Below are 15784 nucleotides of genomic sequence, written 5' to 3'. Positions count from 1 at the left end.
GAATGGGCTTCAGAGTGAATGTGGCAGTTAAAAAAATACCTTCATCTACAGCCACGTCACCCTGAACAAGCCCAATCCCTACTGATCTTGGAAGCTAAGCAGGGTCAGGCCTGGTTAGTACTTGGATGGGAGACCACCTAGGAAGACCAGGTGCTGTAGGCATAAAAAAATAAATAAGGGATTGTAAGCTGACAAGGCCCTTGCAATCTGTGAGGTCAACCAAGAGTTGCCTGGCCTAAAACAAAACAAAACAAAACAAAAAAAACCTTCATTTTTTTTTTTTGGACCTGCATAGCTGTTTTGGAATGCAGCTGTTTGAATTTCAAATATAAGACGGCTACAGTCACATCACAATATTCAGTGGTGAAATCTTGTTTGTTACTGTCATTCCCATTCCTTTTCATTTAGAATCATAATGAAGCTGTATTTCAAAAAAAAGAAAAAAAGTTAAACCATTGGATATGCCTGGCCCAGGATGACACCCCATGGACTAAAAAGTGAGCTCTATGCCATTACTAAAGATTTCTCTAATCCCAAAGAGGACCCCATGGGTCTGCTACAGAATTTCTGCTCACTATCCAAACATGAACCAGGGTTCTGACCTCCATTAGCTGATCCATATGCTTACAAGAAAAGGACATCCCGATTATCAACTGCCCTTTTTCCTTTTCCTCCACGAAAGAAAGGGAAATGCCTTAGGTGTCTTGACCCAATGATGACACAGAAACCCTACATGAGAGCCTTTGTGGCCACTGCCAATTTACTTCAACATGTAGAAAAGATAATAATGGGCTTTCTACTGACCGTTTATGCACTTCATTCAGAGGAAGGCTTAACTCTCATCATACTTAGCACCCCTCTGCTAGCAGACTGACCTCTGAAATTCTTTTACTGTCTTCATCTAATATGACTATTGCTTGCTGTAATACTCTGAACCCTGCTACTCTCCTCCCTCTGCCCTCTAATAAAACCCATGACTGCCAGACATTAACAGACTGACTACTAACTTCTTGAATTGATTTACAGGAAACATCTCTTGAAAATGCTGAATTTCTTAGGTTTACTTATGGTTCTTACCTACAAGATGAAATGGGCTACTATCAAGCAGGCTATGCAATTGTCTCTCTAAATAAAACCACTGAAGCCAGTGCAATGCTTCAGGCAACTTCTGCTCAACAGAGCACTATGCATTAATTTGAGCTTGCAGACTGGCCAAAGATAAAACAGCTAACGTTTATACGGACAGCAGGTATGCCTCTAGTGTTACCCATGACTTTGGTACGCTCTGGAAACAGAATTCTTGACTTCTTCCGGACAAAAGATAAAAAACAGTTATGTTTTAGAACTCTTAGAGGTTATTGTTACCTAAATCTTTAGCAATCATAAAATCCCTGGACATTCAATGGCAAACACTGAGAAAAGTAGAGGTAATTATTTGGCTGCTGCTGCTGCTAAGTTAACAGCATTAAAACAGCCTCAGCTCCTAATGCAGGGGTTCCCAACCCCCGGGCTGCAGAACGCTACTGGTCTGTGGTCTGTTAGGAATCGGTCTGTGGTCTGGTAGGAAGCAGGCGAGAAGGCAAAGCTTCATCTGTATCTGCAGCTGCCCCCTGGCACTGGCATCACCGCCTCAGCTCCACCTCAGATCACTGGGCATTAGATTCTCATAGGAGCACCAGTCACTGGTGCCAAAAAGGTTGGGGATCTCTGTCCTAATGGAAGCACCTAAGCTACCACCTAAGTAATTGGAGATTTAAAAGATAACATTATGGGAGCACAGCATTTAGCTGTTCAACAAAAAAGAAACAGAACCAGACTGTATATCTGACTCTAAAAGCAACTTATGGGTAGCTCTAAAAAAATGACCGACCGCTCATACTTGATTGCATACAACATCACATATTATAATATGTCCATGACTTAACTCACTACAACAATGACAAAATGGTTTTATGGGGAAAACAATACTACTGGAAGCCATCGCCAAAGATAGCTTCCTTGGTATACCATTAATGCCAAAGCACAACCCTTGAAAGTCTATTCATACCTCTATGGGGTTTTCCCTTTCCTTTAGAACCCTTTGAGGTCTGGCAAATGGACTTTAGTTGGTTGCCCCTTTCTCAAGGATACAAACGTGTTTGTAATGATTTGTGTGTTTTTTCACTGGGTGGAAGCATTCCCATGCCTTAGAGCCACAGCCAAAGCAGTAAGTAAAATACTCCTTCAGAAGAGCCACACAGAACTCCATAGTGACCAGGAAATGACTGGGAAACTCATTTCACAGGACAAATTATACAATCTATTTGTAAGATCTGGCTTACTTGATAACATTTCACTGTGTTTATCATCCCCAGTCCTCTGGTCTTGTAGAACCAATAAATGGAGTAATCAAAATTCAATTGGTTAAACTTGTAGAGTCTTTTAATCTGCCTTGGCTGAAGGCTCTTCTCTTGGTATTGCTCAACCTAAATTTACTCCCTTTGGCAAACAGCCTGTTTCCTTTTGAAATCATTACTGGCAGACCCATGAGATTAAGGAATCAAGGAATGTATGAACCTGCACTGCTGAAAGGAGACCTGATTTACTGTAAAGAAATGGTAGCCCAATACCTAGAAATGTTACAGAGAATAAATCTGACTCAGACCACCTCTACAAAGGAACTTTAGATCTGAGGAATATGTGACTTAGTCCTGCTTCCAACAAGACTCTTTGTTGCTCAAATATGGCCATAAGCTCTACTTTTGCCAGGAAGGCTCATTTCTGGTATGTTCAGTCCCACATAGGAGACTACTTTTCCTCCTATGTGGGACTGAACATACCAGAAATGAACCTTCCTGGCAATGAGGGATCAATGTTGCTTTTTTCAAAGACAGATCAATGATATTTCATAATGGTTGATCACTGCTGCTTTCTAAGGAAAGATCTTGATCAAAATGGGGAAATGTGAAAAAAAAACCATAAAATGGAGTTGATATCGTCAAGAGAACAATCTAAAATAGTCAGGAGACCTCTAGGAAGCTGAACTTAAACTGGGCTAAATCAAATGGCTATATACTGATTTAGTTCCTGGAACTGGCTCTGTATCACTGAAATCTCTATTTAAAAATATTAAAATATTATTTTAATATTAAAATAAAATTTTAACCTAGCAATAGATGTAAGCAATTAATCATGTATCGAATACTGTAAGTTCACAGTGCTTGCCAACACCAATCACAACTTTCAAAGTAATTTATGTAATCCCTTTGAAAGCCCTCTTTTTCAGTCTTTATAAACTCCTGTCTCTTTCTTTTCCCCTCACAACACAGTTGAGTTTCTACCCAAATTTGTGTCTGCAGGATTTGCAGAATGCATTCTCATTCAGTCCCTTCTGTCCCTTCTGTTTCTTCTCTCCCTCATCTCTGACTCTCTCTCCACTATGTCCTTTTTCTTTCCCTGTTTTCCCTCTTGTTCCTTCTTTTTCTCTACCTTCTATCTCTCTGACTAGGTTTTCCAGCTGCAGCCAGTAGCAACTATGGCTTCAGTTGATCCTCTCCAGCCAGCCTACAGAACAGCAATGGAAGTAAACTACAAAGGCAGCCAAAACCCAAGTACGGGGAGACGCCAAGTGGGGAATCATGCTTTGTTCCAACACCTAATTAACGAAATAGAAAATCCCCTCTTTCACCAGCAAACTAAATGCTCTATTAATTGTTCTAAAACCCAGATGGTAATGCCAAAACAATAATATGACTATTTAATCAGGCAATTTAGTTTTAAGTTAAACTTGAGTAAGTCTGGACACAAATCAGTCTATTAAGCAAAATCAATACAGGAGAAGATTCTTACCTAGGAAAGATGTTCTCTTAAACAAAGAGAAAAAAAATGTTCCCCCTCTTCAAGGTAGTATGATTTACATCAAGAATAATTTCCACTATTTTCAAAAGCAAAAACAAAAGTTTATAAAAACATAATTTCCCACAGTCTGTTTGATGGACAATTCCCTCTGGGACCTAAATTATGTGATTTATTTGAAAAGAACTAATAAGACTAATTTGCATATTCTAACACTACCTTGTTGGCATAGTTTAGACACAGTATAACTTCTATGGAAAATATGAACTCAAATGGACTGTATTTAGAACCGTAAAGAAAAATAAGAAAATTAAGAAATCAGAGTATACCATAACACATCAAATTTTGTTCCTCAAGGCTTGGTATAAAATAAATCTCAATAGATTTTTGGACAACATTTTGTAGTATTCAGTTACATGTCTACAAGTTGTCTTCCCCTTGTTTTTACTAGCATCTAAAGCAGATTCCAGGTAAGGAAAACAAAAACTAGGGTACAGAAAAATATATTCAACTTTCCTTTAACCCCTACAGAGAAAAAAAGCAAATATTTATGATTTTTTTCAAATCGACCTCAAAAGAAGTGAGGCAGATCTCCTCTTCCCATTTGTAAATAGATACTTTTCCTTGTAACAGAGTATTCAGAGTAAAAGACATGGTCTGACATAAAAAAAAATATTTCTATACTATACGTTTTTGTTCTTCTACCCATTTACTGAAACAGAACTATTTGCTAATGAGGAAAAGAGATCTGCCCGTTTGTTAATGATGGTTAGCAGGCACAGAGCCCAAAATAAGAAAAAGCTGGCCCACCATATACCCCAATTTGCTTTTCAGTTCCTCTGGGTAGCTCTCTTCTGACCACATGATAAACAAGTGGCAGATTTTATGAAATTTTTCTGAAAGGTGACATGCAGAATATAAAAATAATGGAAACATGCACATTTTATAAACTTTGAACATTTACTATGAAAAAGGAAGGAAGGATCCAGAATTAAGAAATGCATTTTCCTCTTAAGTGCTTAGCAAAGAACACATCACATATCAATTATTCTGAAAAGAAGAAAATTTAAGGCTACTCTAGTAAATTCACTTCTCAGCTTTGGTTTTAAAAAAAGTCTTCATGATATATTTAGCAAATGCAGCTGAGGTTCTTCCCTTTTCTGATTCTTTTTCATGATCCACCGAAAATAAACCTCAGGATCTCTACTTTTATTATTCTGAGTGTATACGATGATGATTTGGAATTAATGAACAGAACTTCACATACAGCAGAGGTTCAAAAATATTTGCTGCATGAGTTAGAACTCTAGTAAGTAATGAAACCACCATGTCCTTAACTAATTGTTTATCAATAATTGTTCGTTCCTTTACAGAGCATATCTATTTTTAATACCTCTATGCAAATAACTACCTAAGAATAAAAGTTCTACTTACTATGCAACTTTGGCCAACTCATTTTGACTTTCATTTTCTTCAACTGTAAAAAGGTGATAATAATGCCCAAAACTGTTGTGAGGCTTAAATGTGATAACAGAAGTGAAAACATTCTGATGCCCTATATCTCTAAGGTCCAGGTGCATATGCCACTTAACTGTTCTGGCAATTTAAGCTCAATACACACAAAACCAAATGCATCCTTTGACTCCCAAAATCTGTTTCTCCTGTAGACTTTCCAAAGTTTCAAATTTCGATGACTGAGGTCAGCTGTACCTCCTTCCCTCACTACCACTCTCTACCTGGTCATATCACCTTTCCTTTAACCATTTCCTTCTTTTCCGGCCTACTAACATGTCTAGGTCACTGTAACTGATCTCCTAGTAGCAACTCTTATTCCCCAATAGTCAAATTCAGTCCCAAACTCTCAGCTTTAGAAACAAATTTCCAATTTCCTACCTGTCAAATCTACTTCCATAGTAGATGACAACCTAGAGTACATTTATATTAACATCTGTAATAGGCACCTTCTTGCATGGTTCCCAATGATCTCCATCTGTTGGTATTCACGCCCTTCTATGGGCTAAATCTCATCACTTCTTCTGAATAGTGAAAAGTGACGTGACTTTACCTCCTTGCTTAGGTTACAAAAGACTGTGACTTCTGTCTTGCTAGCATTCTCTTGCCATCTCACTCTCTTGCTCTGATGAATCAAACTGTCAAGTAATAAGATGCTCTGTGGAGTGGGCCCATGTGGCCAGGAATCAAAGGAGGCCACCAGCAGTCAGTTCATGAGAAATGAGGTCTCTGGCCAACAGGAAAAAAGAACTGAATTGTGCCAAGAACCACATGAGTGAGCCAGGAAGTGGCTCCTTCCTAGTTGAGCTTCAAGATGCCTGTAGCCTTATGAAAGTTAAAGAGTTATCATATGACTCAGCAATTCCACTCCTAGGTACATAGTTTGTCCACTTTTAACACTATCCACAGATGCTGCAACTTTAAGCCAAACAAAGTATGACGAAACCAATTTTACCATAGGCTAACTGATATACACAAAAGTTCCTAAAGTATCTCATCAACATTATAACAAAATGACATTATTCAAGGATCTACAATATACCCAAGAGAAATGAAAACATATCTACACAAAACTTGAACACAATGTTCACAGAAAATTTTTCAAAAAACACAAAATGAAAACATCTCCAATATCCATCGACTGATGAATGGATAAGCAAAATGTGGCATATTCATATAACGGGATGTTTGTTATTCAGCCATGAAAAGGAATGACATAATGATACATACTACAACATTTATGAAGCTTGAAAACATACTAATTAAATTTCTAAGTCTGCAAAGCCAAACCACAGAATCTTTACTAAATTTCAACCACTCCATAAGATAACCTGAAATTTCCATTTTAAAAATGAGATAGTAGCAAATTACAGGAAGCAGTTGGATATATGGCTCCTGAGTTCCAAAAAGAGCTGAGATCATGAAAGAAAATGAAATAAACAAAAAGCATGTAGCATAGGAGATGATGTATGTATCATACCAACTTTTAAAGGAAAAGAGCCAACCAAAGAAATTGAGAAAGGAACAGTGAGAGGAATAAAGGAGAAACCAAGAGAAGGTAATATCAAAAAGTCAAGGAAAGAATTTTAACAGATACACTTACTGAGAGATCAGTTGGAATAAGAATCTAAAAACATTGTTTTTCACCCATTTCTTTGGTGGGAACAGAACCAACTGTCATGGGGATAATATATGGAGGTTACGAAAATGGAGGCAGTGAGTATAAACTGCTTTTAAGACAAAAAAGTTAGGTTGGTTTTTATTATTGTTGTTGTTTTTAAAGTCTAAAGACTTTAAAGTATAGAGCCTATGGAGGAGAAGCCAGGGAAGAGGGAGCAACACAGGACAATGGAGAAAAGTGCTTAATCAATGTCCTACAGGACAAAAGGATAAATTAGATGGAGGGCTAGTTTGAAGGGCAGCCTTAGACAAGCCTCAAGAAAATAAAAATATATATCAGTATGTAAGGCAGTCATGTCTTATTTATCTGCATCTTTGGGGAAGAATTCCACATAATTGAATTTTCCACACACTTAAGCATCTTTATTTTAAATTTTAGCTTTTTTCTTTGAAATTGTTCACCACTGTACCAGTTAGTTCTCTGCCTTCTTAAACAGTGTGCTTTCTTGAATGACTTAAGGTCACTGTGACCATGATTATTGTAGCAGGAAGTAATAGAGCTGAGTCTGCATGTCAGTTTTTCAAATCTTTGACTGTCCTACATTGTCAGTTGCCTGTTACATTTCACTATAATCATTTTCATTTGTGCTTCCGATAGATTCTAGTTTGAAAATTATAACACCATTAAATAACACCTTAAATTTAAGGGATAATAGAGTTCTGAATGAAAATACAGGCGTAAAATGCGTGGCTTTATGATGACTTTCCCAGTGCTTCTAAGAAACTTGTTTTAGTTTTTAATTCAATTGAGACTGGGTTTCAAAGAGTTGAAGATGTCAGAAAATTGACCTGTCTACAGGAAGTATAACTTTATCTTACTTCCTTTAGTCATATCAAAATATCACTGCCAAATAATTGATAATTTTATATGGTTAATATTAAACCACACAAAGAAAGCATCATGCTGATTCCAAAAGTGGGCCTAGACATCTCACAGTAACTAAATATACTTTCTTGCTCCACAATCATTTACCAATAAAAAGTTATAACTTAGTCTTCATTTATGTTAATCATATTTCACACATGTGAATATTATCTATGATAAATGTATATCTTCACAAAATCTTGGTTTTAATCCCTCTCAAGTTTCACACAAATTTCACAATTACAAGTAGCAAATGGGCTAAAAAGGACTAGAGTTAGGCATACAGGCAGTCAGCCAAAATTTAGGAATGCATCCCTTGAGTTCCAATACCACACAGGATATTCTAATTTCATTCATTCTTAAGATTCTGGAAGGATATATCCCTCTATACGTTACAAACCAAAAAACAAAACGAAACTACTGATGCTTCTCTAGGACTCTTCCTGTTCCTTAAATTCTTCATTTGTATTAATAAAAATTGACAAATGTAGAATTTCTCATCAGTCCGGAGAGCTTGTTAGTGGCTTAATCAACTCAAACTGAAACCCTCCAGACTCAATGGTTTAGAGTATTAAAGGCACCAGTAACTGTACCTCTGCCTTTGTATTCAAATAATTTATGTACATCTCTCCAAAATTTTAAGTCACAAACACCAGAAGGGCAAGAATCTTTTCCGATTCCATTATTTCATTCAATCACTGGGTAAATACCAAATGAGCACCTAGTATTTGCTAGTCTCCAGAGAGAGCTCAGTTAAACAGTCCCTGCCCTCACAGTCGAGCAGAGGAGACAGTTTTGTAAACAAATTACAACACAAGTAAAAACAGAAGTGAGTACAGAATTAAATCAGAGGAAGGAGTAACTCCAGATTTGCAGAGGAAGTTCAAGGATACATTCAACAGCCCCTCAATAAATACCTGTTGAGTGGACGAAAAAATTAATTAAATTTTGCTAATGAAAGATGTGATCCTAGGTCCAAATGAAATCTGGTTGCTTCTCAAAGTCAGTGGATAAACTTTACCTTTCAACAGCTGCAGGAATGCAGACTCCAGCATACTCACCCCCACCTCCGGAAATCACCTTGGAGAAAGGACCATACCTGTACTGCCAGGTTTTTGCACTGCCACCGCGGCTACTGCTGCTGCTACTGCTGCTGAATCCACCTCCACAGCTGCTGCTGCTGTTCTTGTTCGGGGTCACTGCTGTAGCCAGGCCCTCCAGCTTTCCTTCGCTCTCTGAGACTTTCATGGTTGACACTGGTTCGCCCCCCTGCATCTTAACTCCGAAGTCCATTTGACCTTCTCGGGCGAAGAGAACAACTTTGTAGCTATACAGGTGATAATTTTAAAGATTTGATCTAAAGGTTATCCCACTAGCTACATCTGACGGCGGCTGGAGTGGGAACCATCAAATCGTCCAGGGGAGGAATACAAGCATTCCTACTGAAGGAAAACTTTCAAGAGGGCAGGGGTAGCGATGGGAACAGAGAGCCTATGAACAGAAATCTCCTTCCCGGCTAAAGCAAGGAAGAAAATCACCCTGCCAGAGGGTTTGGTGGCATACTCAAAGGAGAAGCACAAACAGTGTAGGGAGGTCGTGGACTCTCGCCAAGAGAGCGGCGCGAAGGACAGAGGACCACAGACGCGGACCAGTGGCCTGACCTCTGGGCTGACGGACCGACCCGCCGCGCTCCCTATTCTCCAGCGAGTCCTCAGAGGGAGGGTCCGGTCCAGCCCGCTTGGCGGTTCCCGTCGCAGCCCCCGAGACAGAGCTGGGGCCGCCCCGCGCGCAGCCTGGGAGGAGGGTCGGGGAAGGAGGCCGCCGGGGGCGGGACGCCGGCTTCCAGGGCCGAACTTCCGCCAGAGGCAAGCGGCTCCGGGCGCAATGCCCCTGGCCTTGGGCCCTCGACTGGGTTCCCAGGGGCAGGCGAGTCCTTCGCCCGCTCTCCAGCCCTTAATGTGAACAGCACAGCTGCAGCCGCGGCACCACCCACAGCCCCGCGGAGGGTCACCCACCGCCTGCTCGCTCCCCACCTTCCCTTCCGGAGTACCGTGAGCTCACTTCCCCTAGAGCAGAAGCGCCTGACGCCATCTTGGAGCAGGGCACGCAGCCCTGAAGCGGGCGGAGCCTCCAGGGGTAGCGGTGCTGGGTGGCAGACCAGGACCAAAGGAAGAGTGAGGGTGCGGCAGAAGGAGGAAGGGGGAGGTGGGACCGCCGAGGAGGGAGAAACAAAGGAGCAGTTGGAGGTAGTGCTCTTGTGGAATGCGACTTTTAGCCTTTCTAACCAGGTCTTGTCCTTCCATTTGAGGGCCTATTCCAGGCATTTTAGGAAGAAAGCTTAGAAAAACGTTATTTCTATAAGAGATCACACAAAAAAACACCTTCAGTTTAGTAATTTTGAAGTAGTGCATGACACTGAAATATGACAAATAAGTGTTATAAATGAAAAAGAAACTAGTGTGGAAACTAGAGCTCTCCAAATGAAAGCTAAGAACTCTCTGACGCCAGTCAAATCTTTCACTCTCTTTAGATCTCGGTTTTTCCATCTGTAAAATAAGAGTGGTTGACTAGGTGATTTCTAAAGTCCCTTCTAATTTTAAATTCTCGTTTCTAACAACATGACTTGTGAATTGAATGCTTACCATATGCAAAACAGAATAGTAGATGCAAAAAAGTATTACAAAAAATAAAATAGCAAAATAAATACAAATACATGGATAACTAAGGCTATGAAGAAAATAAAAGGGTATTGTATAAAAAAGTAAATGGGATGGAGAACCTACTTTAGAAGAACATTCACAAAGTCATCTATGAGATGACATTTAAAGTGAGACATGAAGAAAGATGAGAAAACTAAGAGAAAAGCAAGCTGTACTTATTTTGGGAAATGAGAGACTTGGGAACCTGGAGCATGGGGAACAAGGGAGAGTGGTGTGAAATGAGAGGGAAGCAACAAGCAGAGAAATTTGCATTGTATTATAAATGTAATAGGAAATCACTGAAAGTTTTAGTCAGAGGAGAGTTGTGATCCAATCTATGATTTTAAAATGTCTTTCTAGTCTTTTCAACAAATGGTGCTGAGATAACTGGTTCTCCACATGCAAAAGAATGAAATTAGACCCCTACTTGACACTGTATACAAAAATCAAAGTGGATCAAAGACATAAATATAAGAGCCAAAACTACAAAACTCTTAAAAGAATAACATAGGGTAAATCTCCATGACATGGGGTTAGGCAAAGCTTTCTTAGATACGACATCAAAGTATAAGTGACAAAAGAAAAAAATAGATTGGGCTTCATGAAAATTAAAAAATTTTGTGCTCCAGACAATACCATAAAAAAAAGTGAAACCCAACTCATAGAATGGGAGAAAAATATTTGCAAACCGTATATTCAAATAAGGGGCATAGACCCAGAATATATAAAGAGCTCTGATAACATTAATAAAAAGGTAAATACGCTAGACAAGAGGAGGAAAGTAGATTCATGGTTGCCAGGGGCTAAGAGAAAGGAGAAATGAGAAATGACTAGTAAATGGATATGGAGCTTTTTGAGGGGTAATAAAAATGTTTTAAAATTAGTGGTGATGGTTGCACAATCTTGTGAATATACTAAAACCTACTCTTGTGAAAACTTTAAATAGGTGAATGTATGGTAGATGAATTACATTAAAATAAAGATATTTCTTAAAAATTAAGTTCTCTAGCTGCCACATAGAGAATTGATTTTAGTGAGAGAAAAAGAGGAAGCAGGGAGACTAGTTAGGGGCTATTACAGGAAATGAGGTGAGAAGTGATAACGCCTTGTACTAGGATGTCGGCAGTGAGGATAGAGAGAAGTAAACAGATTGAAATTGTAAGGGGGTAGTAACTTCTTTGAAACTCAGAAACCTCCAAAGATCTTTCATTATTTATGGAACTTCCCAACTCTGTCCAAGAAAAAATGGGATGGAGGTTGTTGTAATAGCCTACTGTGAAATGTAGAGGATGTAGGATTTAGACATTTTTATATATATATATATATATATATATATATATATAATCCAATACTGGGTGAGATGAGGATCTCTATGTAATCAAGGAGGTCAGCCAGCTATAGGTGAGATGAGGATCTCTATGTAATCAAGGAGGTCAGCCAGCTATAGAAGTAAACCACCCTAATCCATGATCATTCAAACTCCAATCAAGCAAAAAAAGACTTGTGAGTGGATGCCTTCATTGGATCAATGGCAGGTGTAAAGGAGGAACATGCCGACCCAAGGACAAGGGACAGCATGGAGTCTGGAAAAGGCTTCAGTTTTAGAGACTCAGAAAGTATTTTGTCATTGTTCCCAGTGGTGATGAGACTTGGGGACTGGCTCATGCTAACCAAACACACAAGAGATTGATGTAGCAACTGAAAAGACAGGTGTTAATTAATAATGAAAAATACAGCCCAGGGTACTCGAGTTTGAGTGTCAGCATATCTGTGCAAGACACTCCACAAGATAAGCTAAATTATTTCCAGAAGGTTCCATGACACTCATGGAATCAGAGCCAGGGGTGTTGGTTGCACACATGTTTATTTTGTTTTTTGTTTTTTAAAAACAAAACCTTTTTGTTGTCGTACAGTAGGATCTGAGTCTGACTATTTTGTTCAATATCTAAGGAGAGAAGAGAGTATACGATTTGAACAAAAAAAAATTAAAAAGCACACTTTTTGGAAAGCCTTCAAAGAAGAATACGCTTGTCTTTGTTAACAGTTTAAGATATATTCCCCAGCAGTCCATCTGGATGATGGATCAGTGCATCCTTCCACATGGAAAGAAGCTGCATAGCATTGTGATCAAGAACATGAATTCTGATGTCAGACTGACGACATTTGCATACTGATTCCACTGCATGTGACTTTGAGCAAGTTACATAAACTCTTTATAACTCTTTCTTCACCTGTAAAATGGGAGTAAATAATAACATCTTTGATATGGATTGAATTGTGTCCCCCCTAAAATTTCTACTTGAAGCCTAATCCCCATTGTGATGGTATTTGAAGATGGGGCCTTTGGGAAATAATTAGGTTTACATGAGGTCATAAGGCTAGGTCCCCCATGATGGGATTAGTGCCCTATACAGAAATGCCAGAAATCAAGATCTCTCCGTCCACTTCACCCACCCACCCCACCCCCTGCCCCCATGCTGTCATGAGAGGACACAGGGAGGCCATCTATAAGCCAGGAAGAGAATTGTCGCCAGAAATCAACCATGCTGGCACTTTGATCTTGGACTTCTAGCCTCTAGAACTAGGAGAAAATAAATTTCTGTTGTTTAAGCAACCCAATCTATGGTATTTGTTATGGCAGCTAGAGCTGAGTAAGGCAATCTGCCTCTTTGAGTGGCCATCAGCACTAAATGAAATGTAAAGCATATAGACCCATGTCTGACACATGGCATGATAAGTGCTCAGCACCTGTTGACTATTGTTATTACTTGCCAACTAAAATGAGGGGCTGTATTTGATGAGGCCACCCTTCCCCTGGATAGCTCTGAAGACACACCACCAGTATATTACTGAAGATATCCAACATATTTCTGTGGGAGAATGCCAGCTTTGTCTTCCAAATGAAATGGAGTTTTCCAAAGCTATCTCAATTAAAAGAGACCAGTCTGCGTATGTATATGTAGAGTCCTAAGAACATTACCTGGAATCACCAGCCTGTGGGTGTCAGAATGAAAATGCAATTGCATAGGGTAATCTCTGCTTCGGCATCATCCCCTCACAGAGGGCTTCCCTGACTCTGTAATAGCAGCAAGCCCTTCCCCATTACTCTTGATCCCTTTACCCTGTTTTCGTTTTCTTTAAGCACAAAATATATGCTTTGTTGTGCATTTTCTGTCTCCTTAATAGAATGTAAACAGCATGAGGAAAGTGTCAATTCTTTTTTTTCCCATTCCTGCATCCCTAGTACTTGAACATTGCCTGATATTTGCTGAATGAGTGAATGAATTTACTAAAGTGATTAAGAATATAAACTTTGGCTTTGACCTTCGGATCTCTGCTACTTAGTATATGTGATCTTGGAAAGTGACTTAACTTGGTGAGACTTAGTTTTCTCATCTGTAAAATGGACATAGGCTAAAATAGGAAAATATAGAAAGTGTTTAGCATCTAGTCACCACTAAATAAATGCTGGCTGTTTTTATTTTTTCTTTCTAAGTCTGATATATGGGAGAAGGAAGAGTGATTTATTTCCCTGAAGCACAAGTGACCTGCTTTATGAGTCTGCAGCTATGGCAGCTAGAATGAAGAGGGGGACAGGCCACAGAGAAACTGAGGCAAAGATAAAGGAGAGCAGGGGAGTGGGGAGCAGCATTGATCCCATGAGAGCCACTGTGAGAATAAGGCTGTGGATCCACAATTTCTATTTTTTTAAAAAAAGGAAGAAAAAGTCTGAGAAGATAAAATGTTCACATTCACAACAGATGTTACTACCACTGTGGTGAAATGAGTTTCAATTAACCAGGAGCCCCCTCCTACCCGCCTCCAGCTTCAGCAAAAATTCTTCAGCAACTTCCCACTCCAATAGGGTGATTCTGCTAAAGGATTCCCACAGAGATAGCCTTTGACTAGAAACACTCCCCAGTCAAACTTAAGGCTTGTTGTGGGAGTAAAAGAAATAGACACACTCAGAGCTTTGATTTGAGAGGAGGGAGGTTGAGGAAATGAGAATGGAGTAGCTGCTGTGCTCAGATTTAGATAAAATATTTTTTTCTCCCATTCTTTGCTTCTCCCAGCACCTCTTGAATTCCTATTTAATGTAAAAGTATTTTTGTTTAAATACCCTGTAGACACTAAAATTATCTCTTAAAACTGTATTAAATTTACAATGTAGTGGTCTTTTGTGCTCATCAAGCACTCTTTCACTAATGAAGGGCAAAGTGATGGATATATGTTGTTACTAGAGTAAAATGTACTTTATACTCCAGAAAATTAATGTATTACTGAAGCAATTTTGTTCTCTATTAAAAGTAAATAATCCTCAGGGGGGAAAAACTGTATTATAAAATGAAAACACATGTTCCTTCAATGTGATGGGTTCATCTCGTTCATTTTTAGACTCATTGGGCTAGTGCAGGTCGTGTTTTACTGACAGAAGCCCATAAAAATGCACTCAACTGGAGTCATATGACCTTTCCATCATCAAGTGTTGAATACTATGGGAAAGGAGAGAAAGCAAACCAGTTACTAATGCTTTATTATGGAATCACAATCACATGAAATCATATGTGAATTCTGGGGGTCAGAGTGCAAATTTACTGTTCTCATCAAATAAGTCAGTTGACAGGAGAACACCGATTTACTTAACAGGACATGTGCCAATACCTCTTTTGAAAAACTTGCATTCCATAACCAAAAATAAATAAATAAATCAAATACGAGGTTAACATTTTTCAATGTGCTCTATACAACATTTCAGGATATTAATAGATGATATTTGATTTAAAATTTTCTTGCTGTGATTAGATACATTCATAAAATACTGATTTTCTTTTTAAGTTACACTGGTTCTTTTATTGCAGAAGTCCTTGGAGGATTTAATATGTTAATGTTCATCATAAATCTTCATAACAGAGATAGAAGGTACACTATTTCTCAAAATAATTTAACCACAGAACTCCTTTTACACAGAACATCTCCCAGGAATAGTGTCCACCAAGTTTATAGATTGGAATACCGTTAGAAAGCAAGTACATTCTTATGAGGAAACCCATCTAGATCATATTCTCATTGTTTTGCAAGTTTTAGCATCATTTCACTCCCCAGCCTCCTCCTTTGTCTGCAGGCTTGGAATTCCTCTCATGAGAATAACTCCCCTGGGTAGTGGTTTAGGACAGAGGTGTTGGATGTGCCCATA

At 39.0% G+C, this 15784-nt stretch overlaps 1 protein-coding gene and 1 pseudogene across 1 annotated transcript in view; one reads left to right on the top strand and one right to left on the bottom strand.

The window, feature by feature from the left end:
- OSBPL11 (oxysterol binding protein like 11) overlaps positions 1-9916 on the bottom strand; it is a 76012-nt gene extending 66096 nt beyond the window's left edge. Inside the window, exon 1 of the mRNA XM_011363295.2 lies at positions 8991-9916. Within this exon, the coding sequence (XP_011361597.1) occupies positions 8991-9184 (194 nt within the window). The 5' untranslated portion in view covers positions 9185-9916. The remainder of the gene's footprint in view (positions 1-8990) is intronic.
- On the top strand, positions 44-162 carry LOC111741986 (annotated as a pseudogene).
- Positions 9917-15784: the final 5868 nt, after the last annotated feature.

This window comes from Pteropus vampyrus, unplaced genomic scaffold, assembly GCF_000151845.1.
Source record: "Pteropus vampyrus isolate Shadow unplaced genomic scaffold, Pvam_2.0 Scaffold84, whole genome shotgun sequence".
NCBI lineage: Eukaryota > Metazoa > Chordata > Mammalia > Chiroptera > Pteropodidae > Pteropus > Pteropus vampyrus.
Note: the sequence above shows the minus strand (reverse complement) of the source record. Positions and strands in the feature narration are given on the sequence as shown.